This window comes from Coregonus clupeaformis, chromosome 18 (genome assembly GCF_020615455.1).
Source record: "Coregonus clupeaformis isolate EN_2021a chromosome 18, ASM2061545v1, whole genome shotgun sequence".
NCBI classification, from domain to species: Eukaryota; Metazoa; Chordata; class Actinopteri; order Salmoniformes; family Salmonidae; genus Coregonus; species Coregonus clupeaformis.
Genome location: NC_059209.1, coordinates 53508587 through 53536472, shown reverse-complemented (window position 1 = coordinate 53536472; position 27886 = coordinate 53508587). Strand labels below are relative to the sequence as shown.

At 42.6% G+C, this 27886-nt stretch overlaps 2 protein-coding genes across 3 annotated transcripts in view; both read right to left on the bottom strand.

Moving 5' to 3' along the window:
* LOC121573401 (ras GTPase-activating-like protein IQGAP1) overlaps window positions 1–7464 on the bottom strand; it is an 81852-nt gene extending 74388 nt beyond the window's left edge. Inside the window, exons 1-2 of one of the 2 annotated variants that reach the window (XM_041885356.2) lie at window positions 7281–7464; window positions 7014–7140 (exon numbers count right to left, since the gene is read on the bottom strand). In XM_041885356.2, the coding sequence (XP_041741290.2) occupies window positions 7014–7059 (46 nt within the window). In that variant the 5' untranslated portion in view covers window positions 7060–7140; window positions 7281–7464. Of the gene's footprint in view, window positions 1–7013 lie in introns of both variants that reach the window. The other variant, XM_041885347.2, reaches the window with a different exon arrangement.
* A 2572-nt stretch (window positions 7465–10036) lies between these two features.
* LOC121573415 (synaptic vesicle glycoprotein 2C-like) overlaps window positions 10037–27886 on the bottom strand; it is a 55285-nt gene continuing 37435 nt past the window's right edge. The window contains exons 4-13 of the mRNA XM_041885382.2: window positions 24934–25085; window positions 19023–19156; window positions 16119–16208; window positions 15315–15425; window positions 15101–15189; window positions 14529–14693; window positions 14086–14219; window positions 13648–13854; window positions 13360–13519; window positions 10037–13211 (exon numbers count right to left, since the gene is read on the bottom strand). Of these exons, the coding sequence (XP_041741316.1) occupies window positions 13028–13211; window positions 13360–13519; window positions 13648–13854; window positions 14086–14219; window positions 14529–14693; window positions 15101–15189; window positions 15315–15425; window positions 16119–16208; window positions 19023–19156; window positions 24934–25085 (1426 nt within the window). The 3' untranslated portion in view covers window positions 10037–13027. The remainder of the gene's footprint in view (window positions 13212–13359; window positions 13520–13647; window positions 13855–14085; window positions 14220–14528; window positions 14694–15100; window positions 15190–15314; window positions 15426–16118; window positions 16209–19022; window positions 19157–24933; window positions 25086–27886) is intronic.

Genomic DNA, 27886 nt, shown 5'->3' with positions numbered 1-27886 from the left:
AACCAGCCCCTCGCCCATACCAACTCATTCGGAGGGCCCTCCGTTGTCACATGTTGCTGATGAAACTCAGAGGGTCACTTCGAGGGGAATGACGAGGGGACCAATGAACCCTTCAACTCCGGGACACACTTGTGGCTTGAATTATGCAATTAATGTTGTACATTTAAATAATAAAACCAGAATTGAAATAAAATTGAACAAATTCCCCACGTCATTTTACAAGATATAAACCTCAGTAACAGTTAAACATTTAAATTTGGGAGGTATGTAATTTGTTTTGTGTGTCAAGCCTCAAAATCAGACAAACGCACGTGTCTCATTCTTTGGTATGAAATTGCACAAACTCTAAACATATCGCCGTGTGTGTTGGGAGGGATAGCACTTCACTCTGGAGCCTGCAGCCTTGGTCGAAGTGGCTATCGGAGGTCTAATTAGCCACTACACCTTCAATAATTTTCCCTCCCTCAGCTTTGGAACACTTGTTCATATGGCAGAGGCACGTGTGAACGATGGGCCGAGGGGAAGGGACCGGTTTGGGATTCAGCACTGCTAGTGTTAGTTACTCTCTGACCCTTAATTGATCAATTACAATTATTGATTGGCTAAAGAGTCCATGCACCTGCTTACCAAGGTCTTAAATCAGTCTCTGATTAAAAGGCCACAACTTAAACCAGCTTACAGTGTGACCTTCCAAGCTCAGAGCTGTGCATCACTAATCAGATTGATTGTGTAGACTAGCCTAAGCCAATACATTGACTCTTATGTAGGCTACTTATACAATGAAAACATGTCAACATTAGGCCTATAATCTCATATATTTAAATGAGAGTCGATGTATTAAAAACATGTCAAACTTCTAGGTAGGGGGAAGCCTTGAGGCAAATCGACGAAACAGAATTGCAGAGACAGTGCTTTTTTATAGATGGGTTATCTGACGTCGTCACGAAAACAATGCGCACGCTTCAATGGGGCAGAAGTCCTGGTGTTGTGATTCTGGACGGCCAGATAGCTAGCAACAATTACAAGAAACTGCCATGTGGAGTATCGTAAGTGGCTCGTTTCAGCTACTTTCATCTTGTTCTTGATACCATGTTTTGTTTTGAGGTGTTTTGACTGATTTCGTGTCGATGCTAATATGGCAAAACATTCACTAGGTAGCTAACCAACACCTGTAACGATGTATTTGAGACAAGTGCTAATTGTGCAAATATATTTATGTTTTCAATAACAATCTAGGCCAACCCTGTCTGTTTTGCCCCATTATTGCCCACGCGTCGGTTTTGATGCTAAACAACCAACCCGTCTATTGGGCTCAAAACCCCAATTATGACAGATTAAACTCAGCTAAACTTGTTTTTGTGGACAGTTTCCACCCAGAGCTCACTTGGGTCTTGAATCCAAAATAAGACTCCTCGATAAAGATCACTCCTACAGATAATTAGTGCTGGAATGATGGAAATGCATTAGTCAGCTAAGGACCACCTCTGCTCTTCTAATAATAAACTCCTCATTTTGCATTAATGGATGACAGACAAACTAGCAGGCAGACAGGGCAAACCTTCAATCTTTCCTGTTTGGACCTATTTTTTTTTTATTTAACCTTTATTTAACCAGGTAAGCCAGTTGAGAACAAGTTCTCATTTACAACTACGACCTGGCCAAGATAAAGCAAAGCAGTGCGATAAAAACAACACAGAGTTACATATGGGGTAAAAAACATAAAGTCAAAAATACAACAGAAAATATATATACAGTGTGTGCAAATGTAGCAAGTTATGGAGGTAAGGCAATAAATAGGCTATAGTGCAAAATAATTACAATAGTATTAACACTGGAATGCTAGATGTGCAAGGGATTATGTGCAAATAGAGATACTGGGGTGCAAATGAGCTAAATAAATAACAATATAGGGATGAGGTAGTTGGGTGGGCTAATTTCAGATGGGCTGTGTACAGGTGCAGTGATCGGTAAGGTGCTCTGACAACTGATGCTTAAAGTTAGTGAGGGAGTTAAGAGTCTCCAGCTTCAGAGATTTTTGCAATTCGTTCCAGTCACTGGCAGCAGAGAACTGGAAGGAATGGCGGCCAAAGGAGGTGTTGGCTTTGGGAATGACCAGTGAGATATACCTGCTGGAGCGCAGACTACGGGTGGGTGCTGCTATGGTGACCAATGAGCTAAGATAAGGCGGGGATTTGCCTAGCAGTGATTTATAGATGGCCTGGAGCCAGTGGGTTTGACGACGAACATGTAGTGAGGACCAGCCAACAAGAGCGTACAGGTCACAGTGGTGGGTAGCGTATGGGGCTTTGGAGACAAAACGGATGGCACTGTGATAGACTACATCCAATTTGCTGAGTAGAGTGTTGGAGGCTATTTTCTAAATGACATCGCCGAAGTCAAGGATCGGTAGGATAGTCAGTTTTACGAGGGCATGTTTGGCAGCATGAGTGAAGGAGGCTTTGTTGCGAAATAGGAAGCCAATTCTAGATTTAACTTTGGATTGGAGATTCTTAATGTGAGTCTGGAAGGAGAGTTTACAGTCTAACCAGACACCTAGGTATTTGTAGTTGTCCACATACTCTAGGTCAGACCCGTCAAGAGTGGTGATTCTAGTCGGGTGGGCGTGTGCCAGCAGCGTTCGATTGAAAAGCATGCATTTAGTTTTACTAGTGTTTAAGAGCAGTTGGAGGCTACTGAAGGAGTGTTGTATGGCATTGAAGCTCGTTTGGAGGTTTGTTAACACAGTGTCCAATGAAGGGCCAGATGTATACAAAATGGTGTCGTCTGCGTAGAGGTGGATCTGAGAGTCACCAGCAGCAAGAGCGACATCATTGATATACACGGAGAAAAGTGTCGGCCCAAGAATTGAACCCTGTGGCACCCCCATAGAGACTGCCATAGGTCCAGACAACAGGCCCTCCGATTTGACACACTGAACTCTATCTGAGAAGTAGTTGGTGAACCAGGCGAGGCAGTCATTTGAGAAACCAAGGCTATTTAGTCTGCCAATAAGAATGCGGTGGTTGACAGAGTCGAAAGCCTTGGCCAGGTCGATGAAGACGGCTGCACAGTACTGTCTATTATCAATCGCGGTTATAATATCGTTTAGGACCTTGAGCGTGGCTGAAGTGCACCCATGACCAGCTCGAAACCGGATTGCATAGCGGAGAAGGTACGGTGGTATTCGAAATGGTCGGTGATCTGTTTGTTAACTTGGCTTTCAAATACTTTCGAAAGGCAGGGCAGGATGGATATAGGTCTGTAGCAGTTTGGATCTAGAGTGTCACCCCCTTTGAAGAGGGGGATGACCGCGGCAGCTTTCCAATCTCTGGGGATCTCAGACGTTATGAAAGAGAGGTTGAACAGACTAGTAATAGGGGTTGCGACAATTTCGGCGGCTAGTTTTAGAAAGAAAGGGTCCAGATTGTCTAGCCCAGCTGATTTGTAGGGGTCCAGATTTTGCAGCTCTTTCAAAACGTCAGCTGTCTGAATTTGTGTGAAGGAGAAGCGGGGGGGCATGGGCAAGTTTCAGCGGAGGGTGCAGAGTTGGTGGCCGGGGTAGTGGTAGCCAGATGGAAAGCATGGCCAGCTGTAGCAAAATGCTTGTTGAAATTCTCGATTATTGTAGATTTATCGGTGGTGATAGTGTTTCCTAGCCTCAGTGCAGTGGGCAACTGGGAGGAAGTGCTCTTATTCTCCATGGACTTTACAGTGTCCCAAAACTTTTTGGAGTTAGTGCTACAGGATGCAAATTTCTGTTTGAAAAAGTTTGCCTTTGCTTTCCTGACTGCTTGTGTACATTGGTTCCTAACTTCCCTGAAAAGTTGCATATCGCGGGGGCTATTTGATGCTAATGCAGTACGCCACAGGATGTTTTTGTGCTGGTCAAGGGCAGTCAAGTCTGAGGAGAACCAGGGGCTATATCGGTTCTTAGTTCTGTATTTTTGAATGGGGCATGTTTATTTAAGATTGAGAGGAAATTACTTTTAAGGAACAACCAGGCATCCTCTACTGACGGAATGAGATCTATATCCATCCAGGATACCTGGGCCAGGTCAATTAGGAAGGCCTGCTCGCTAAAGTGTTTTAGGGAGCGTTTGACAGTGATGAGGGGTGGTCGTTTGACCGTGGACCCGTTACGGACGCAGGCAATAAGGCAGTGATCGCTGAGATCCTGGTTGAAGACAGCTGAGGTGTATTTAGAGGGTATGTTAGTCAGGATGATATCTATGAGGGTACCCATGTTTACGGATTTAGGGTTGTACCTGGTAGGTTCGTTGATAATTTGCGTGAGTTTGAGGGCATCTAGTTTGGATTGTAGGATGGCCGGGGTATTAAGCATATCCCAATTTAGGTCACCAAGCAGTACGAACTCTGAGGATAAATGGGGGGCAATCAATTCACATATGGTGTCCAGGGCACATCTGGGGGCTGAGGGGGGTCTGTAGCAAGCGGCAACAGTGAGAGACTTATTTCTGGAAAGGTGGATTTTTAGAAGTAGAAGCTCAAACTGTTTGACCTATGCAGTTAGTCAGTTAATGTTAAACCGGTAAACAACAATGTCAGGCCAACAAACCAGTTGAGACATTTCCACTATGGCTGATAATGCAGCTAGGCTATCCTTTTACTGGTTTGTCTTGTAGAAAAAAAGACTATTGACCTGGTTGCCTAATTGAATATCTCTCACCATTGCACTTTGTCATTTGCTCTCAGATCTGTCTAAACATAGGTTAAATCTTGTCAATAACACACAGGCCTAAAGTGACACAGGTAAGCATGTTATTGTAGTTTCAAACCTTTTCCCCAAGAGATTTATTGATTTTGTTAAATTCCTGGAATACCCATGCAGAAGTCACGTGTGGATTTCTTAATGGTAATAGAAAAAAGTTAATATTTAACCACTGGGAAAATGCCTTCTGTCTGTAGAGGCCCTTAACTGTCGACTCCATTGTGCACTTGGACTAGTCCTATTACTGTAAAGATATCTATTTCACTATGGAGGACTAAAAGTGCCACAATTAAATAAATAAATACACCATTAAATAATTACTTAAATGTGTCATTAATTAATTAAAATTAGAATTAAATACATAAATGTGTTATTAAATGTGTCATTAATTAATTCAAATACCGATTCATTTTATGTAAAATACATATATAATAATTTCACTATTTACATTTACATTTCATGGTCCTGCGTTGGAGTGCTTCCTGAATTACTTAAAACTGTCAAACTGACCCATCAAAACTTGGTAGGCGGAACCTAACGCCTGATTGGTTACCCTCTGCATCAAGCCAAGACAAATCAATTCCGGATAATGTCAGCAGGTCCTGCTTCTACATCCTCTGCTAAGTTTAAAATGTCTCTAACCAACTCCCTGGAAAGTTCACGGAGATCCTCCATTGTCTCTATCCAGGTTGGCCTACTCTACTTCAGACCAAAGCAATGGATCAGACTAGATTCGCGTTAGCCCCGCCCACTGACTTTGATGGGTCAGTTTGACAGTTTTAAGTAATTCATGAATCACTGCAACGCAGGACCATGAAATGTAAATGTAAATAGTGAAATTATTATATATGTATTTTACATAAAATGAATCTGTATTTGAATTAATTAATGATACATTTAATTACACATTTATGTATTTAATTCTAATTTGAATTAATTAATGACACATTTAAGTAATTATTTAATGGTGTATTTATTTATTTAATTGTGGCACTTTTAGTCCTCCATATTTCACAGCTGTAAGGACTGGATTGAGAATTGAGTTGTCTGAGGGGCAGGACACACACAGGCACCTTGAAATTGGTGAAATTTGTTCCCTCACTTTATGGCCGCAAATGGTAAGTAGAACTTAATCTGATGAAGGGTCAGGATCACTGACAATTTCCTGAGTGAGTACAGACTAGTCAGTGATGGGCAACTCCAGTCCTCTGGGGTCAGAGTGTGTCAAACCTTTCCCCATCCCTAGCAAACAATGCGCCTACAATTCCATGTTTGACAACATCACAGTTTTTGAAAGTTTAGACTTGAAGAATATGGAGGACTAAAAGTGCCACAATTAAATAAATAAATACACCATTAAATAATTACTTAAATGTGTCATTAATTAATTAAAATTAGAATTAAATACATAAATGTGTTATTAAATGTGTCATTAATTAATTCAAATACCGATTCATTTTATGTAAAATACATATATAATAATTTCACTATTTACATTTACATTTCATGGTCCTGCGTTGGAGTGCTTCCTGAATTACTTAAAACTGTCAAACTGACCCATCAAAAGTTGGTAGGCGGAACCTAACGCCTGATTGGTTACCCTCTGCATCAAGCCAAGACAAATCAATTCCGGATAATGTCAGCAGGTCCTGCTTCTACATCCTCTGCTAAGTTTAAAATGTCTCTAAACAACTCCCTGGAAAGTTCACGGAGATCCTCCATTGTCTCTATCCAGGTTGGCCTACTCTACTTCAGACCAAAGCAATGGATCAGACTAGATTCGCGTTAGCCCCGCCCACTGACTTTGATGGGTCAGTTTGACAGTTTTAAGTAATTCATGAATCACTGCAATGCAGGATCATGAAATGTAAATGTAAATAGTGAAATAATTATATATGTATTTTACATAAAATGAATCGGTATTTGAATTAATTAATGATACATTTAATTACACATTTATGTATTTAATTCTAATTTGAATTAATTAATGACACATTTAAGTAATTATTTAATGGTGTATTTATTTATTTAATTGTGGCACTTTTAGTCCTCCATAGAAGAATCTAATTCAAGGTGAAAAGTTAAATGTTCTACGGAGCACATGTAGAGTAGCTCCACTAAACACCTGTGGCTCATCGTCGAACATTCCGCTATAAGGCCACAAGGTGCGCCTTGCCAAAACAGCGCTTACAAAACCACTTGAAACATGAAGCATGAAAGCTACAACAAAAACGATGTCTAGCGAATGTATTTGCAAATGGTGGATTAGGTCACTTTTACTTACTTCCATAACGTGGTTTGTGTGAATTAGCTTTTTCTTCATAGTACATCCTGCCTCTGTTCCTCCGGTTATGAACTTTATGAATGTACCCCAACCAACGCTAGCTAGCAGAAAACCATAAGCCGCGCTTCTGGTTTTAAGACGAGTAGAAAAAAGATTATTAGTTGTGACACTATCGAGAGAAGATGAACTTCTACAGTTTTCTAAAGTTATTTTTCGTCGAAATGCCTGCTGTCACTTTCTCAGCAGAACTCCCATCGCGTTGTTCACCTTTGCTGGAGTCATGTCAGAAAGTGCTTGACATTTCCTCTGTCTCAGTGCGCTCTGAACTGGGGTAAATTCATCACTCGGATTCCGTTGCAAAACGTTTGGTCTGTTGCGCAACGTAAACCGTTAACTCCAAACGGAAAACGTTTCTATTGGACAAATGCAGGTAGGTCCCTCTCCTTTTCGCTCCGTTTGCTTCCTAGAGTAAACGGTTTCTATTGCAAAACGTTTTGCAACAGACCAAGCGTTTTGCAACAGAATCCGACTAATGAATACATCTATGGGGGCGCACGATTGGCCCAGCGTCGTCCATGGTAGGAGAGGGAATGGCCGGCAGGTAGAGCAGTTTGCAACGCCAGGGTTGTGGGTTCGATTCCCATGGGGGGCCAGTATGAAAAAAAAAATATGTATGCACTCACTAACTGTAAGTCGCTCTGGATAAGAGCGTCTGCTAAATGACTAAAATGTCAAATGTAATCAGCCAAACAGTTACAAAACGGAACGTTCTGCAACTAAAACGAGAGTTTCAATTGGACAAATTCAGGTAAGTCCCGCCCCATTTTGTTCCGTTTGCTTCCGTTTAAGAAACGTTTTGCAACAGAATCAGCGTAATGAATATGCCCCTGATCTGACGCTCTAATTATCTAGCTGTTTCTAGCACCACCTGGTGACCAATTTATCATGACAGCTGTCCATCTCTTGCTGTCAGAATAAGGGTGACAAAATACCCTCAAGATAGCAAATGAAATGGGTGAAGATGTGGCTAACTTGTCAGTGGAATCATTACTTTAAACGGGTATAAAAAAGTGTATCTGATTGGTTTATGAAAAAATGCGTGGTGAAGATAGTTGATGATTAGGCTTGCAGAAGTCAGAGGGTTTCACTTCACACATCAAGGTTAAGATCAGCCCAAGGCCGGATTACCAAACGGGCATGCATGGCTTGGGGGCCGGTGCTCCAGGGCCCCAAATGCAGCAGTCCGGGCCTGGGTCAGCAAAGTCAGCCAGGTGGCACAGGTTCTGAGTGATGCACTACTTTTGACCAGGGCCCATATAGCTCTGGTCAAAAGTAGTGCACTATAAGGGCCCATAGGGCTCTGGTAAAAGAAGTGCACAATAAGTGCCCATAGGGCTATGGTCAAAGTAGTGCACTATAAAGGGGGAAGAGGGTGCATTTGGGACATGCCCATAGTGACTACTAAACACCTTTCCTTTGGATCACTCAGCCATGCTTTTTAGTCCCTGATAGCTTAGCTAATGGGTTTATGAACAGGCCTGAGAAATGAATGTAGGCTCGCAGGCTACACCAGTACCTTTTCACACCATCATACCAACCTAAACTTTATTGTTCCGACTTGGATTTTCTTTTCATATTCTCCTTTCCAGCATGATTACAGCAACTATGGTGGATGACATGTAACCAGGCCAGTGTAGTACAGCTCGGCATGGCTTGGCTCAGTTGGGCAGTAGTGCGAAAAGGGTAAATGTGCCTGCCTGTAGCAATTTATTTATTATTTTAAGTCAGCCAGCAGGGAGCAGGAGTAGTCTGTGATATGCTGTGAAACTTCTCGTCTTTACTGTGCTGACGTTGCCATTGCTGGGCAATAAGCAGGCATTCCATTTAACTCCAAATTCCAAGTTAAATTTACAATTACATTTTATCCATTTGTTTTGTTGGAAGGTTTGGTTTTCTCATTAAAAGGGAAAAGCCAGGGGTAGATGTAATTACTTTACATGCTTAATGACCACTAGCTATGACAACAAGGCAGTGAATATGGAAATGTGGATTGTGTGGATTAGCATATTGATGTCTTTATTGTTGCTGTTGTTTGTTGTTGTTGTTTAAAACTAATACCATAAGCCCTCACTTTGGTTCAACTGGATCTTTTCCTACTTTATAGACTGGAATTATAGTAGACTATACTAATTGAAAATGCACCTTTTTTTATTCCCAACAACAATTTATATCTGATTTGCAAACATTGAAGGCACAGTAACTCATACGATTACAATTGTTAGAGTTGTGATTGTGAGAGCACAGGGCTAAACGATGCTATTATTATTATTATTATTATTATTGAGGTGTAAGGTTTTTGGGCAAATGCTCTCCAGTGTGCATGCACTCTGACATAATATTGTCTCCAGAATGACCAGCAGTAGACCTATCTATATAAGCTGAAATGCACTTAATGTTGTATACAGTAGCTTTATATCCACAGGAACACATTATTTAATTTGCTAGAGAACATAATTTATTTCATATACTTCACGCTCATAAACAGCACTGTCTGCTATTCCTGCCATTCCCCTTTAATTAAAACAATATTCACAGGGCATCGTTTGGCAAATATTTCTCTACACAGCTTCATGTTTATAGACCTCTGTACTGGCATTCCTTTCACAATAATATACACATCCTTGTTCACTTCAACAAAAAGGCTAAACAAAAACTAACTAGTGATACATTCACTTTTTTTCTCAAATAATCAACATTTTCTTTTCTTCTGGCAGAAGAATATAGTAAGAACACAAAATAAGAAGTTTTCATACACACATGCAAGTTTATATACACAGTAGTCGAGGACACACAGATGTGCAACATGGAGTTATCGCTTGAACAAAACTGGAGACGCATCACTCAATCAAAAAGCATACAGAATTAACTCAAAGTCCACAAATTACAGCATTGATTATGTACAATATTTACTCACACACACACACGAGAACAAACACATACATACACACACACAATAACCCCCCCTCCCCCGAAAGATACTTATTTATCTTTACCATAGTCAATGCTGTCACAATTAGGTTAAGACAAGGTTTAAACACATCCAGTACCATCATATAGCTGCAATCCTTGTTCATAAACAATTGGTACCTTATTGAATGCATAGCACTGCTGAGGTGGTAACAGTAGTCAGTAGCTTTGGTTTGACATCAGCCCAATCAGAATGGCTTTGCCATGTCACTGCTACTACTATAAATACTCAAGTTTTGTTGATTTATGTCATCACTTAAAAATCATGAAATCAAAAAGTCAGCTGTTGCTAATTTGTAGTGCATACCAAGACACAAACAATCAGACAACAGACTTTACTGTATCCAAGATGATGTAAAGCTAACACAAGAGCACACACCTACATGTACTCATTATTGGAAGCCTGCCCTTTTCTTTAGATATGAGGGGGCAAGCAGACAGCAGTTTTGATACAGTGGACTACTAACACTACGATATACTCAGAAACGACACACACAGAAACAGGAGAGCAACACCGGCAGCGAGCCACAGAAAACACTATAGAGCCTTGTAAAGATGTAGACTTGTGAATGGGATATGAAAACACTATAGAGCCTTGTAAAGATGTAGACTTGTGAATGGGATATGAAAACACTATAGAGCCTTGTAAAGATGTAGACTTGTGAATGGGATATGAAAACACTATAGAGCCTTGTAAAGATGTAGACTTGTGAAAACACTATAGAGCCTTGTAGACCTGGAGATCATACTGTTTACAGTAACAACAACAGATATCTGCAGGATTGCTTGTAAACATCAGATGCATTTGCCAAATTTGGGTGACATTTTAGAGAGGGGAACATTATATAGCACTAATGAAATGCCATTATGAAGTGTAAGATTTGTAACTTAACATTGTATTGAATTATGTGCATTGTGTACACACAGTTTGGGTATATATGGCTAAAAGCCTTCAAAATGTAAGACTTTGTTACTGATTCTAAAATGTCATCCAAATTGTCAGTATGGTGTTTAATATTTTTTTTTATAACAAGCACTGAAATTGTTTACTCAAAAAGTTGTAAAACTTTTACAAAATTGCTTAAAATATGCAAGCAGTTACACTCACTCTTATGCAAGCAGTTATTAAATAGCTTATTGCTCTCAGTTTCTCTAAAATGGTAGCTGATCTCCCCAATTCAGTTTAAATGGGATAATCTTCCAACTTCATCTCGATGGATGTTTGTACCTTCACACATATGTCACGGTCACAGCAATGTAATGATGTACTTGAAAATGCTGACTGCAATGAGAAGGGACATCACACACCACACACACAGTTTACTTCCTGTTTACCTTCTGTACCCTTCAGCCTCCTGTTCTGTTGTCTATGCGGAGAACGCTCCAGTGAAGGAGAGGCACATTTAAAAAAAAGTCCCTTCAGTATTTTGAATAGGAAGCAGCATGACATGTCAATATAAAGTTCAGTGCCACAAGCAACGCTAAACAGAAACGCCAAATCAAAAGGCTGAACATAAACAAAGCCCTTTCTGCGAGCCTGCATACAATACTTTACAATACAACACATAGGAGGAGAGAACAAGATTTGATAGATTTAAAAAATGGGATTCTTACATTTTCCCAACACAAAGGTTAGAACAGCTGCAGATACATACCTGCAAATGATGTAAATATCTTAAGACATATTGATAGATTTAGTATGTACACTTAAAATAACAACGATTAAAGTTATTAAATATGGCCTTTTTATTCTTGGGTAGAGAGCTGGTGCAAAGGGCTTGGAGATCTGAGTGTCTATATATGAATGTGGTAGTGTGGGGCAGAACACTGATAAAAACCTCTTTATGCATCTGTCAGTGTAAACTAATAGCCACAACTGACAACAAACATGTTATTATAGTTTCTGATGTTATCTGGGAGAAGCTTGGCTTCAAACCAGCTCCTGCGGGCTAAATCCTGTCCATCACCATGACTCTTCATGGTTGACAGTTCAAGGTGTGTGCGCATATCCAGCAGACATTACAAGTGCAGGGTACATAGAAACATAATGTGAAAAGACAGGAGAACATGTCAAGCCTGACAAAGATCCATCTATGCTCTTCACGGTGGCCCAGAAATACCCTTGTTCTCTCTCTGGTTCTGCCTCCCTGCCAGTCTGTCTGTCTCTCTGTCCAGGCCACCTGTGTTGCAGCTGTGTGATCTCTCCAGTTTTCTGATCATCTATTCCCCCGACTCTCCCACAGCAGGCTGGCTGTGCTCATTACAGCGTGTTTTTCCCTCTCTCCTCCATCTGTCCTGGCCTAATAAAACAGGCACTACTGACATCTACACAACTCACATAGCACTAACCCAGTACTGATTCCACCAGCAAACTCATAGCTGACAGCCATTGACACTGATATTTCCTCACACATACACCACTGATCTAGACTTCACATCAACCAACTATAGAACAGACTACAGGACCCACAGAGTTCCCTTCACAGCCAATACTATGATTGTATGGGTGGACATAATCCACACGCAATGGCCCGGCCATCTATAAGTCATATAGATAGCCAATGAGCCACAAGCTTAACTAAAATATCCACTAACTGTTATTATTATATCATGATGAAATGACATTAAAATATTGATTTCATCCTTAGAGGGGTGTTGTGACATTCCCAAACAATACATTCACTGAGAAATAGGCGTTCTCTCGAACCCCAGGGATGTATCCAGAGGGTCTGGTGCTTGGGTCCTGTCCTGTACATAAATTCATTGATAAAGTGAAAGCATACTGCATACTGTTTCATAGAGATTTGGGGTGGAGGGGTTATGCAATTGAACTCCCTATGAGACCAGAAGGGGCAATAAAGAAATCAAATATCAAAATCCATTGGAAACGTTTGAATTAAACTCTTTGCACCATTCTGCTCCATGTTTCCCAGGCCGTCCCCAGGTTCGGCCCAGGTCTTCCCCAGGTGAGGTGGTCCTTCCTGGGGCTACATGAGGACATTGGCCCTAGTATCAGGCAGCCGGAGCCCCACCAGGCCTCCACACACCAGCACAGATGAGGCCAGGAGGATGGGGATGGTCTTGGTGATGCCAACCAGAGAACCAAAGATCACATTCCCCAACACGGCAGCTAACTTACACAGAGCATTACAGAACCCAAAACCTGTCCCTCTGAGAGAGAGAGAGAGAAAAAGAGACAGAAACAAATTACGAATGTAATTTAGTGATTTGCAGGCATTTGTAAGTATGTTTGTGTGTTTGTGCATGCGTGTTGTATGCACATAGAAATTGAGAATTCCTATTATTCTGCTAACCATACCTCCTGTCTGTAGGGAAGGACTCTGTGGTGACCACGTCCAGTGAGTTCCAGGCTGATATGCTCAGGCCGTTGTAAAGGCACAGCATGAAGATCATCATCGACTCACTGGTGCCGAACCACAGGAAGAAACAACTGATCCCTGACAGAACCATGGAGCCACCTGTCCCACACACACACAGACAAATACAAGCGCACACACCACATTATTATTTTTTTGAACACCCTACATTCATGCTCATAACAAAGGTAGCCCTAAGAACAGACTATGCAGACTGTCCCTGTATGTACCTAACATCGAAAGGCGTCCAATCTTATCCATGAGCAGTGCAGAAACAATGTTTCCGGGCAGAACAGCCAGAGTTCCCAGGAAGTTGATAAAGTAGACCCAGTAGGCGCTGTAGTCGTCGTCAAACGTCATCTGACAGCCCGTCTTGTTGTGGTGGAACGAGCTGTTGATCACCTCTGTGCCGTCTATCAGTTTGGAGTCATCGATGTCTGCCATCAAAAATAGGGAAAGACAGGACAAAAGCTGAGAAAGGACAATACCCATTCAGCAAACATTATAACTGTCTCTGTGTAACCATATACTATGTCTATGTAACCATATACTGTGTCTGTGTTGACTATGCAAATGGAATATAACTGTTTTGATTCAGGATTGATGGCTTAGAAGAAAAGTGTCTCTGTCTGTCTCTCGGTCTGTCTCTCGGTCTGTCTCTGTCTTACCAGTGTTGTAGAAGAATGCCTCGATGAAGGTACAGTTCCGGAAGTAGGATCCCACCGACGTCACGTCATCAAAGTAGCAGTTAAGGAAGGTGGAGTCAATGAAGGTGACGGACTTCAACTTCATATTAACAAATCTGGACGGATCAACATAGGAAAGTGTATGTGTGGACATAGTTAGTTACTAATGCCTACATTTTACAGAGAAATCCTTGGTGGCTATTCTGTATTCAACTTAATAAAGTTGCTCCATCTTATCTAGTTGACAGGGACAGTGCAGATAAATCAACATGCCATATGAATATAAAAGTAGCATAGTAATGATTCACATTTTTCATCCATTCTCCATTTGAGTCCATAAAGTCCCCTTTTCATTGAGGATGAAGTTATAACTACTTGACTTGACCATGATTCATTAATGTGGAAGTTTTCTCCTTCCTTCCTACCTGTCGCTGATGAAGACCCCGTTGGTGTGGATCTGGTTCTCCAGGGTGAAGTTGAAGGTGAAGTCCTCGATGCGTTCGTTGCTGTGGGTCTTCACCTTGGAGGCATAGTCATCTGCCTGAAGGTGCTTGATGACGTCAGGGAACCACACAGACAGGCCGTAGTACCTGCATCCACACACACAGACACAGTGGGGTCGCAAACACCCAGGTTAGGTTATGTACGTAGCACAAGGTACTATAGAGGAAGAATACAATGTTTATGTTGGGTTTCCAGGAGTGATTTTCTCTTTTCCTCAGGCTGCTTGCATTCCCATCGTGTCACACTGAGAGGAGAGCCCAATGAAAATGTATTGATTCAGTTGTTCTCCTGAGAGCGGGGAGCTGCTACCTCTGCTGCTGCATTGGACAGATGACAGAAATGCAATGTAGCTGCAAGCTCAAAAGTCTCTGCTATTTCCTGACGAAGGGAATTAGCCTATTCTGACTTCTACATCTCTAAATGGAGAAACAAAACTTTATATTGGGAGAGAGGGAGGAAGCAGCAGTCTATTACATTACAACAAAAAGCTTACCCAAATGAAAGCGTAAACCACACAATAGCCAGCCTGATCGTGTTTTCTTTTAGAGGGTAGTCAAAACACTTCATGAAGTTAACCAAGATCTGTGTGGAGAAAGAAAAGAGACACATCAATAATGATTTGTGAGAGTGCAGTGCAATGGAAGATATTGCCACTTCTATCATGACCATCTAGCGAGCCAACAGAAGGAGAGGCAGAGAAAACCCACCCCACGTAGCTCTGTCTTGGACCTGAAGAGGGCCTTGGAGACTGGGTTCCCTGACTCTGACTTCATCTCCACCAGCTCATCCAGATGCTTGGGGATCTTGATTCTGTTCACCTGGGATGGGAATTATGGGAAATTTAGTTTTCAATAACAAAATTAAATCAAGTCATGTTTATGCTGTTTCTTTCTTGTAGGCTACTGCTGGTGGAGAAATGTAACTGGAAGGTCGTCTGTGTATCATCCCTTCATTGGATATCCCTCTCTGGATGGTACAAGGAAACACGGACCCTGGAAGCACCTCTGAGAGCAATTGGAATTTACCTGGTTCTCTTACAGTATCCACAACTATTTTGCATTGCAATTTGATTTGCCCATGGAAATATGTAGGCTATGCAAATTCATTAAAATAGACGACGCCCAAGTTTTGCAATGCAAGATTGATTGAGCCCTTATGCTATTGCATTCGCAGCAAAAACCTGCATCTGAAAAATATAGGCTACAGTTGTATCATGGTTTGCTAGAGCTTTCGTTTGCTTTAAAGAGGTTTGTATCAGAGGTTTGAAGGGCTTTATTTTGCTTTACAGAGACAGGAAATCTGACTTCAAATTCAAAGCTCTAAATGTGGATCGACTGGAATGCTCTTTCCATCGCGTGTGTTTGAATGACACAAATCACCTTTCAAAACCTTCTCATATCACAGTTATGATCCTCATCACAGATTTAAACATGTCGCAATGGTGGCGGTTATAAGACAATTAGCTTTTTACTGTGAGGAGCAAGCACAAGCCCAGGCGGAAAAATACTCACTGTGAATACTTTTTCCGGCTGCCCACGCGCTCGCATGTTGGTGTCATGGATCTGTTTGAGGATCATCCAAGCCTCATCGTGCTTCCCGACCTGACAGGAGGGAGAAACAGGAGGGAATTAACGGGATTAACGGAGAAAGAACCGGGAGCGCTCCTCCGTGACAACCATGCTCACACAGGAGGAGATGGGCTGAGATGACAGGAGTCACGACAATGATGACTAATTTTACTTCAAAGGGTAATTCTCCTACAGTAACAGGCTCACTGTCACATACTTTTTGCTTTCTTATTTGCCATCGCAGACAAACCATGTGAAATGGCGTGAAATGTGTAGCCAAGGCCTCTGCCGCTGAAACATTAGGCTGACTCACTGTTTGCCTCATAGGCCTTTCTGTTAAGGAACAAATTATTTGTAACTTTCTCAAACATGATAGTAACCTAGGACAGTGCAATCTGTTCAATGGTTTTCTGAGGAAAGAGATGCTATAGGGCCCTGGGCTAATGATAATTGGTTATCAGATTTAAATAATGGATTAACTGGGCTATATGCCTATCTAGGAATGGATTAGCTTATAAGAAATCCTGCTATACCCTCCGACGAACCATCAAACAGGCAAAGCGTCAATGGACTAAGATCGAATCGTACTACACCGGCTCCGATGCTCGTCGGATGTGGCAGGGCTTGCAAACTATTACAGACTACAAAGGGGAGCACAGCCGCGAGCTGCCCATTGACACGAGCCTACCAGACGAGCTAAATTACTTCTATGCTCACTTCGAGGCAAGTAACACTGAAACATGCATGAGAGCATCAGCTGTTCCGGACAACTATGTGATCACGCTCTCCGTAGCCGACGTGAGTAAGACCTTTAAACAGGTCAACATTCAAAAGGCTGCAGGGCCAGACGGATTACCAGGACGTGTACTCCGAGCATGCGCTGACCAACTGGCAAGTGTCTTCACTGATATTTTCAACCTCTCCCTGTCTGAGTCTGTAATACCAACATGTTTTAAGCAGACCACCATAGTCCCTGTGCCCAAGAACACTAAGGTAACCTGCCTAAATGACTACCGACCCATAGCACTCACGTCTGTAGCCATGAAGTGCTTTGAAAGGCTGGTCATGGTTCACATCAACACCATTATCCCAGAAATCCTAGACCCACTCCAATTTGCATATCGCCCCAACAGATCCACAGATGATACCATCTCTATTGCGCTCCACACTGCCCTTTCACACCTGGACAAAAGGAACACATGTGAGAATGCTATTCATTGACTACAGCTCAGCGTTCAATACCATAGTGCCCTCACAGCTCATCACTAAGCTAAGGACCTTAGGACTAAACACCTCCCTCTGCAACTGGATCCTGAACTTCCTGAGGGGCCGCCCCAGGTGGTAAGGGTACGTAACAACACATCACCACGCTGATCCTCAACACGGGGGCCCCTCAGGGGTGCGTGCTCAGTCCCCTCCTGTACTCCCTGTTCACTCATGACTGCATGGCCAGGCATGACTCCAACACCATCATTAAGTTTGCCGATGACACAACAGTGGTAGGCCAGATCACCGACAACGACGAGACAGCCTATAGGGAGGAGGTCAGAGATCTGGCCGTGTGGTGCCAGGATAACAACCTCTCCCTCAATGTGATCAAGACAAAGGAGATGATTGTGGACTACAGGAAAAAGAGGAGGACCGAGCACGCCCCCATTCTCATCAACATGGCTGTAGTGGAGCAGGTTGAGAGTTTCAAGTTCCCTGGTGTCCACATCACCAACACACTAACATGATCCAAGCACACCAAGACCGTCGTGAAGAGGGCACGACAAAACCTATTCCCCCTAAGGAGACTGAAAAGATTTGGCATGGGTCCTCAGATCCTCAAAAGGTTCTACAGCTGGACCATCGAGAGCATCCTGACTGGTTGCATCACTGCCTGGTATGGGAACTTCTCGGCCTCCGACCGCAAGGCACTACAGAGGGTAGTGCGTACAGCCCAGTACATCACTGGGGCCAAGCTTCCTGCCATCCAGGACCTCTATACCAGGCGGTGTCAAAGGAAGGCCCTAAAAATTGTCAAAGACTCCAGCCACCCTAGTCATAGACTGTTCTCTCTGCTACCGCACGGCAAGCGGTACCGGAGCGCCAAGTCTAGGTCCAAGAGGCTTCTAAACAGCTTCTACCCCCAAGCCATAAGACTTCTGAACATCTAATCAAATGTCTACCCAGACTATTTGCATTGCCCTACGCTGCTGCTACTCTCTGTTTATTATCTATGCATAGTCACTTTAATAACTCTACCTACATGTACATATTACCTCAATTACCTCGACTAACCGGTGCCCCCGCACATTGACTCGGTACCGGTACCCCCTGTATATAGCCTCGCTATTGTTATTTTTACTGCTGCCCTTTAATTATTTGTTACTTTTATTTTGTATTATTTTATATTGTATTTCTTTGGGATTTTTTTTTGTTGGTATTCTTTCTTAAGACTGCATTGTTGGTTAAGGGCTTGTAAGTAAGCATTTCACTGTAAGGTCTACACCGGTGTTATTCGGCGCATGTGACAAATACAATTTGATTTGATCCCATTGGTTACCTAAACTGTTCAGAATGAAACTCTTGAATTGAAAAGCTGAGACCATGCATGCCCACCAGAGAAGGCTGGTGGGAGGAGCTCTGGAAAGATGGGCTCATTGTAATGGCTGGAATGGAATAAATGGAACATGTGGATTCCATATATTTGATACCGTTCCATGCATTCCATTCCAGCCATTACGACGAGTCCGTCCTCCTATAGCGCCTCCCTCCAACCTCCTATGATGCCCCACACTGATGTAGCCTGTGAGGGGCAAACACTCTCCCTAAAACCCCATTTCCCATAATGCTTTACTTTACCTCCAGGAAAAATCTGGGGCTCTCGGGCATGAAGGTGAGAGCCACCACAGCACAGACGCAGGGCAGGGCGCAGACCACCACAAACACCCTCCAACTGTGGAACTGGTAGGCCGAACCCATACTGAAACTCCAGCCTGTAACCAATCACACGTAAGAGAACCCATCATCAAACAAGAGAATACATCAGCATATTTTACATTATGGTCACATTCTCAAGAGAGGGAGCCTTGATTTTATTTTATTTTATTCATACAGTATTTAGCTTGTCGTTGATCTCATAGTAGCTCAAAATTGTCAGAAGAGTGGGTCTTTTAAGTTACTTTTGAGCAGCTGATTGTTGCTTCCGTTGGTGATGTCTGTTCTATTTGCACAATTTCTATGGTGTTTATTGTGGAAGACCACACACAGAGTGCAAACAGAAATGAAAGAAAAGGGAAGGAAAGGACATTTGAAACGAGCAATTATCCTTGCCTGGCTACTCATCAACATAGCGCCGGCCAAACGACACGCCCACTAACGTTTCTTCACCACGATGAGTCTGGATTTGCTTCTTCCCCGACGACTTCTCGAATGCGAACCAATCAAACTGTTCTGATTGGTCCCAAAAACCGATGGGTTAGACCAGAGCTGGCCTACATGAATCATGAATCACGCATCACACAATTTTGATGTCAGCACAAACGACTTCTAGGATGGTAGGTTCAGACTGATGTATGGATCGATCGATAGAGCAGCTGAATTAAATTCAGGATGAGTTGTCAGGCAACAGTTATCCAGCAATTCAGAATAGCAAGATCACCAGCAATGCTATTGAACTGAATATGGGTCCCTTGGGGAAACTGGTTGAATTATGTATTCTTATCAGGTGGAGGGCTCTAGGTCTTTCACTCAAACAGTGTTTATGAATGGTGTTATGGGAGCCTTATGCTGTGAACCTGATTTAACGCTGTTAATAAAAAAATGCCATTTAATGAAAGCTGGCCCCACCACTGCAGTGGGATGTATGAGAGATTAATGAATATGTGGAGGGCTGGGAGAGCTCTAGAGAGAGGTTAATTGAATGTGTTGGAAAATTATTGATTGTTAAAAAGGTGCAATTATTAATTAATTCAGTTAAAAAGTTGCAATATGCAGAAATCACTCCGGCATTTCCTGGTTGCTAAAATTCTAATAGTTCGCCTAATTTCAGTTTATGTGACAAAACAAGCAAAACATCTCAACTGCTGTGAAATATATTTTCAATAGCCGAAAATATTGTAGTTTTAGCTGCTTGAAGCTGGTGTACAAAAACGAAAGTAAAAGACGCAAAAACAAATTTAAAGAACAGGAAGCCTAGAAATAGCACACATAGAACAGATCTACCGCTTCTTTTAGACTTAAATGAGAATGATCTATAACTCACATTTCTATGTGAATTTGGTCAGGTCGCCCAGAAAGTTACATATTGCAGCTTTAAATCATGTTGCACCTGATCTCATCTGACAGGCAGACTGTGTCCCATTAATCATCATAGCAGCAACACACACACGCACACACAATCAATTTCCCCCTCTCTAAATGACACTTATCTCAACACATTGTAAAGTCATTTTCTGGAGCATTCAATTGGAGAGGAATGTGCTGGACTAGTGATGTCTGAGTTGAAAACGGCTGCTAAAACCTTCAATTATATCTATCCTCAATCATTGTAATTAGTACACAGCCCTGTAAATAATCTTAGCCTCAACACTGAACTAACCGTGTACAGCACTGCAATTTATGCTTTTCTCCCTCAGGCACAGTATAACCCTTCAAAGCTTTAAAATGTATGTTTTTTACATTCTGTGAAATGGGTTATAAATATCTTAATTGTTGCCCACGTCAATGGGTGTTGGTGAAAATTTGAGGGAACGTCTAAAAAGTCAATATTTTACAGTAAAAGGGTGAATACAAAACAACGGGGAGGTACAGGCTGTTTTTTGCTGTCCTCATCTCCTTTGTACTCAAAATGACTGTTCTTCTGTGTGTGGGAGTGTAGCTACATTAGTGTAAGAGGGTTAATGCATTGTGTGTATATGCTTATGTTCCCTATTCGTATTTGGGGAAGGAGGGAGAAGGGGGTGGGATGTTTGTCGTGTTAGTCGTGACCTCCCACGTCTCTCCCTCTGGATCGTGCCTTTTCTTTTTGTACACACTTTGAGGGAATAACACCATTATCCATCAACAGGAGTGGGAGGTGAGGGGGTGGGGGGGATGTTAATGTGAGGAAATTACTGCTAGGAAATAATCTAAACGACAGATTGAAACTGGCTTTGATACCATCGCTTATCAACCACTGTGGAAGTCAAGCCAGCTATGTTCAAAGCAGGAAGAAAGGCTGTCATAGATGTTGAAAATTCATTCCTTTAAAGATCAATGACTCTAATTCTAGAGTGTTATGAGAATTCTGATATCTTTTCAACCACCCAGCACAGTATAGTGGTGGCACATGTAAACTCTACATTTTGTGCATCGAAGTCATCCACATACTGTTTTAGTGTTCATCTATAGAACTGGGGTGTTACTGTGGTTTTGTGCTTAGTAATGATGACGCAGTCCTGTAGGTGTGTGTGGAAGGACGTCAAGGATTCCCAATGACGCACTACCATGAAGACCGTCTCAATTCCTTACATTCAGGGTATTGTGCGTGTGTGCATGTGTGTGTTGGTTTAAATGCATGAACTCTGTGTTTGTGCATGGATGGATGCATGCGTGTGTGTGTGTGTGTGTGTGTGTAAACATTCCACTGGTGGTAATGTGTGTGTGTGTGTGTATGTACGAACATGTATGTGTGTGTGTGTGTGTGTGTAAGATTTGGTATGCTGCAGTGATTGCCTTTTTATGGCGTTGTAGCTGTGCTGTGAGCCCCAGAGGGTTAGTGTTTTGCCCATGCCATTGGAAATCTCATTACTGGGATTATGTACATAATTGACTAAGTGTATGGATGACTGAGTCGGGTAGTGCTCTGCATCTGAGGCCTGAGAGAGAAAGAGAGAAGAAAAGAGAGACCTGAGAGAGAAGAAAAGAGAGACCTGAGAGAGAAGGAGAGAGAAGGAGAGAGACCTGAGAGAGAAGGAGAGAGACCTGAGAGAGAAGGAGAGAGAAGAGAGAGGAGGAGAGAGAAGGAGAGAGAACTGAGACCTGAGAGAGAAGAAGAGAGACCTGAGAGAGACCTGAGAGAGAAGGAGAGAGAGACCTGAGAGAGAAGAGAGAGACCTGAGAGAGAAGAGAGATACCTGAGAGAGAGGGAGAGAGTAGTAGAAAAAGAGAGAGAGAAACCTGAGAGGAGAGAGAGAGACATAGAAGAAGAGAGAGAGAGATCTTAGAGAGAGGGGAAGAGAGAGAGAAGGAGAGGTAGCGGTGGGGTGACCTTGTAGGAGAGAGCTGAGAGAGAAGGAGAGAGGCTCATAATGTTGTGGGCCTATAGTAGGCCTTTATCTGACTTTGTTTTCTCTCTGCAGAGTCCTTGGTCACAATTTAGTGACTCAGGTAACCTGGAGAATAGTGAAACTGCTGCATCATAACAATTTTTTTAAACAAACGTTTTAGAGCCAATTAAACACTTTTCAGTTCTCAGAAACCGCCTTTCAACATTTTGCTACTTGTTAATGGAGGCCAGACCATTTCACTCAAGGCTTGTTCATAGAAAAAAGAACAGCACGAAAACAAATCAATTGACCCCAATCATGTGGCAGCTCTTGAAGGCACTAGGAACAAGGGAAAGTGTAACAGCTGGAAACGACAGGAGTATGTAGCTCTCTCCCCCCCTCCCCCTCTCTCTCTCTCTCCCCCATAGGGCACTGGTGAAAAGTAGTGCACTATAGTGAATAGGGTGTCATTTGGGACAGACAAAATAACTTCCCACCAGAGCACTAGTAGTGTAAGAAAAGGTAGCAGTATCCTACAGTATGATGAATCTCTGCAGGCTGATTCAGGCTTCTGTAGTATCCAGCTGTGCGTTTGTCATGGGGCTTTAGGACACATTAGGAACTGCTGAGTGTTGAAGGCATATGAGAAGTTACCTAAAGAGATTTAATGGAGTATTAAACACCAATGAGGTGGTAGATGTGTGGTAATCCATCATTATGTGTTTCTGATTTAGACAAAAGACTACTCCTCAGGCTCCTTGGCCACATCACTGTTGGCAGGCACTGCAGCAGTTTAGGAAAACATAAAAAAGTGCTGGAGTATGCAAGGCACGCTCAGAGAGAAAGAGAGGGGGGAGAGAGAGGTTGGAAAGAGAGAGGGAGAGCATAGAGAGCGAGAGAGGATAGAGGGAGATAGAGAGCGAGAGAGGATAGAGAGAGATAGAGAGAGGGAGAGCATGGAGAGCGAGAGAGGAAAGAGAGAGATAGGATAGAGAAAGGGCATAGAGAGAGAGGATAGTGTTTGTCAGAAAGAATGAGAGCAGAGTGGGTCTACTGACATGCCTTTAAAGGGATATCTGCACATCTGATAGCAGAGCTTTCTCAGTGAGACTCGTCAAGTTTCCCAGATTTTGTGTGTGTAGCCCTCCTCTATAGCCACTGCACAATAGAGAGAAACAGTGGCTTTTGAAACTGATCCACCCTGTGTGTGTGTGTGTGTTCATCTGGATGTGACCGGCACCCTCAACTTAAATGAACCCCCACTGTGTCAGGTATCATTGCCTTCAATGTCTACAGTGCAGTCAGTGTTTGCACAAGCAGGCGTTTCAGTGGCTCAGTGCAGCCGGCTCATATCCTCCATGCTGCCACTTCAGAAGCTCCTCACTGACGTCCCCCACGGCTCAGCTAAAGCACGCCTCTGACATAAATCATGGCTAGCTGTAGCTTTGTCCCGTTAGGTTAGAGCAAGGAGAAAAACCTAATTATGCTTGATCAAGAAGAACATACCCATACAGAGAGAAGGAGGAGGGTGAGAGTAAAGGTGGGTGGGAGAGATATTGAGAGACAGCGAGAGGAAAGAGAGACACACACAAAAAAGAAAGAAGCAGTAAAAGGGAAAGAAAGGATGAGCAGAGCGAGACAGGCTCAGAGAGAGAGAGCGACAGGCTCAGAGAGAGAGAGCGACAGGCTCAGAGAGAGAGCGACAGGCTCAGAGAGAGAGCGACAGGCTCAGAGAGAGAGAGCGACAGGCTCAGAGAGAGAGAGCGACAGGCTCAGAGAGAGAGCGACAGGCTCAGAGAGAGAGAGTGAGACAGTGTGAGGAAGAAAGAGAGGAAAGGCCATTTTCCCTTCGTCTTTATTGATGTGTGCAGCTTATTTCCAGTATAACAGCGTCGTAAATCACAGCCTTCTATCTCCCACCGGCACATCTTCATTCCTTAAATATCCCTATGTGTTTGTCCGTGTGCCTGTGAGTGCGTGTGTTTGTCTCTGAGCGCGCATGTGTGTATCCCCATGGTTTACAGGCCTACATTAATCACTTCAAAAACTGTCTCTCTCCCAGTCTGCAGCCACTTGGAGAGATTACATTCCTTCACGTGCCAGCAGGGCAAACTGGCACCTTCACCTCTGCTGGTTGTACTCTGCCAACCTGGATTTGTGCAGATTAGTTTTAACATTGTTTAAAGATTTTCTTAAAACACAAACTTAACAATGTAAAAATATTATACCACATTCAGACGCATCATAACCAACTAACCAAGAAGGTTTAGTTACTAGGTTAAGTTACTGGTATAATGACCCAGGCCAAGGCTGAAGCATAAAGACTCACCGTAGTGTGGTATAATGGCCCAGGCCAAGGCTGAAGCATAAAGACTCACCATAGTGTGGTATAATGAACCAGGCCAAGGCTGAAGCATAAAGACTCACCGTAGTGTGGTATAATGAACCAGGCCAAGGCTGAAGCATAAAGACTCACCGTAGTGTGGTATAATGGCCCAGGCCAAGGCTGAAGCATAAAGACTCACCATAGTGTGGTATAATGGCCCAGGCCATGGCTGAAGCATAGATCTCTCCAATCATCCAGAACATGCACAGCCAGCTCAGGTGCTCCCCTCTCTTCTCTCTGGACAGCACCTCCGCAAAGAAGGAGAAGACTATAGGCACAACCCCCCCTGTTCTGAAGGAGACACAATGACAGGACACTAAGTAGGGACACACAGACTCTGCAGAGGGCAACATTTTATAAACCCCTAGAAATGATTTAAGATAAAATAGACCCATGTAAATTATTCTAACTTAACTAAAGTACATATTGCTGCATGCTGAAGATTTTGTGGCGCCTCTATTTTCTCGGAGGAACCTTTTGTATTTTTCAGATGTGACACAGCTTTCAAACTGTGGTTCAGTTTTCACTACTGTAAAAGTAGACAATAGGAACAAATACTGGAACAATGTTCCTCAAAATAAGCCAACTTTGCCAAAAGGGCATTTCCTTGGCTTTCCAGTTAACCATTAGGCTTAGAGACAGTCCTCAGAGACTCGCTAGCTCCCAGAAGGCCGTTTAGCTGGCAAACCTTTTCCATTACTTGGAGTCTCTCTGGGGAGAGGGGTGGGGAGGCAATTAGTAAATAAGCTCTTGACAGGGACCGTTACACCCCTCCAATGTTTTCTCTCTATAAATCAATGCTCTATTCTTACATTCCCAGACATGTGAGGCTAGAGGCCATGCAGCCAGTGAACAACAATATGGACATTCAGAAATGGTGCTGTACAGTAAGTAGTAGCCTGATCCGTCATCCTGAACTCTTGTTTCGTTTCACTGTGTAGCGAAGCAGAATGTAAGCTTGCGAGATCAGAATGGTTGTACCAGGCTAGTACAGTAGTTTCCAAATAATATTTCACTTGTCCATCATAAAGCTGCCTTTAACTGCCAAGTAGCACTTTTTAGACAATCATTTATCACAGAGCCTGTCACTTAAGGCCAACAAGACTGAAACAAAAAGGACTGAATGTTGTCATTTCATGATAGGAGGACTGAATGTTGTCCATTTTATGATAGAAGGCATGGGTTGGATTTAATTAAAACATCTAATACAAATAAAAAAACAGGCTTGTTGAGATATTGCTTTTATAGTTATTGTGCACTCCTTGAAAGAGTGAAATTATTTCTTTATTTTTTTTGTAAAGCATTTTACCAGCAATATTAAAAGCACTAATCCACTCCAAGTATAAGATGCACAAACGTCTCTGTAAAGACGCACCTCGATGAAACAAGGTTTAAATCCCCTGTATTAAATCCTGTGTTATCACTGATATAGCCTAGTTAGTGTAAACTAAAGGCTTTCATTAAGGATGTTAGGAGCACACTGACAGACAGGGGGATGTTTGACACATTCATTAGTCACACAATCCTATTCCTAGACAGGAGAGATTAAAACCTCTGGGGATAACATGGATGAAATATCAGAAGGGGGAGTGAGTGCATGTTGACCGAGGGATTTACAACTATACTGAACAAAAATATCAACGCAACATGCAACAATTTCAAAGAATTTACTGAGTTACAGTTCATAAAAGGAAATCAGTCAATTGAAATAAATGCATTAGCCCCTAATCTATGGATTTCACATGACTGGGAATACAGATATGCATCTGTTGGTCGCATACCTTTTTTTTTAAAGGTAGGGGTGTGGATCAGAAAACCAGTCAGTATCTGGTGTGACCACCATTTGCCTTTTGAAGCGCGACACATCGAGTTGATCAGGCTGTTGATTGTGGCCTGTGGAATGCTGTCCCACTCATCTTCAAAGGCTGTGCGAAGTTGCTGGATATTGGTGGAAAATGGAACACGCTGTCATACATGTCGATCCAGAGCATCCCAAACATGCTCAACGGGTGACATGTCTGGTGAGTATGCAGTCTATGGAAGAACTGGGACATTTTCAGCTTCCAGGAATTGTGTACAGATCCTTGCGACATGGGGCCGTGCATTATCATGCTGAAACATGAGGTGATGGCGATGGATGAATGGCACGACAATGGGCCTCAGGATCTCGTCACGGTATCTCTGTTTATTCAAATTGCCATCGATAAAATGCAGTTGTGTTCGTAGCTTATTCCTGGCCATACCATAACCCCACCACCACGGGGCACTCTTTTCACAACGTTGAGATCAGCAAACCGCTCGCCCACACAACACCAGACACGTGGTCTGCAGTTGTGAGGCCAGTTGGACATACTGCCAAATTCTCTAAAACGACGTTGGAGGCGGCTTATGGTAGAGAAATTGACATTTAATTATCTGGCAACAGCTCTGGTGGACATTCCTGCAGTCAGCATGCCAATTGCATGCTCCCTCAAAACTGGAGATGTTTGTGGCATTGTGTTGTGTGACAAAACTGCCAATTTTAGCGTTTTAGAGTGGACTTTTATTGTCCCCAGCACAAGGTGCACTTGTGTAATGATCATCCTGTTTAATCAGCTTCTTGATATGCCACACCTGTTTGAGAGAAATAAGCTTTTTGTTCATATGGAACACTTCTGGGATCTTTTATTTCAGCTCATGAAACATGGGACCAACACTTTACATGTTGCGTGTACATCTATTTTTGTTCAGTGTACATCTTCATTAAAGAAACCAAAACAGATTAATTACAACAAAATATAATTAATTGACAACGATCTACTGTGAAAGGCAGTCTATGGGAATTAAGGAATTAAGAAAGTAGAACTGCAGGGCTATTTGATGAAGGATTCATCATGGTTGTAGATAGCTATGTAGCCTAATTGGGACAAAACTAAGTCAGTTATCTTGTTCATGTCACATCTCACAATACATGTTTGAATCTCCAAGGTCATTTGGAGTTTGCAGTGTCCTACTGTTTATTTATTGTGCGTTATGTGAATTCATTACTCCATTCTTTAAGACAAATAAGTAGCACATTGCTTTCCATTCTAAGCCTGGTCAATCAGACTCAC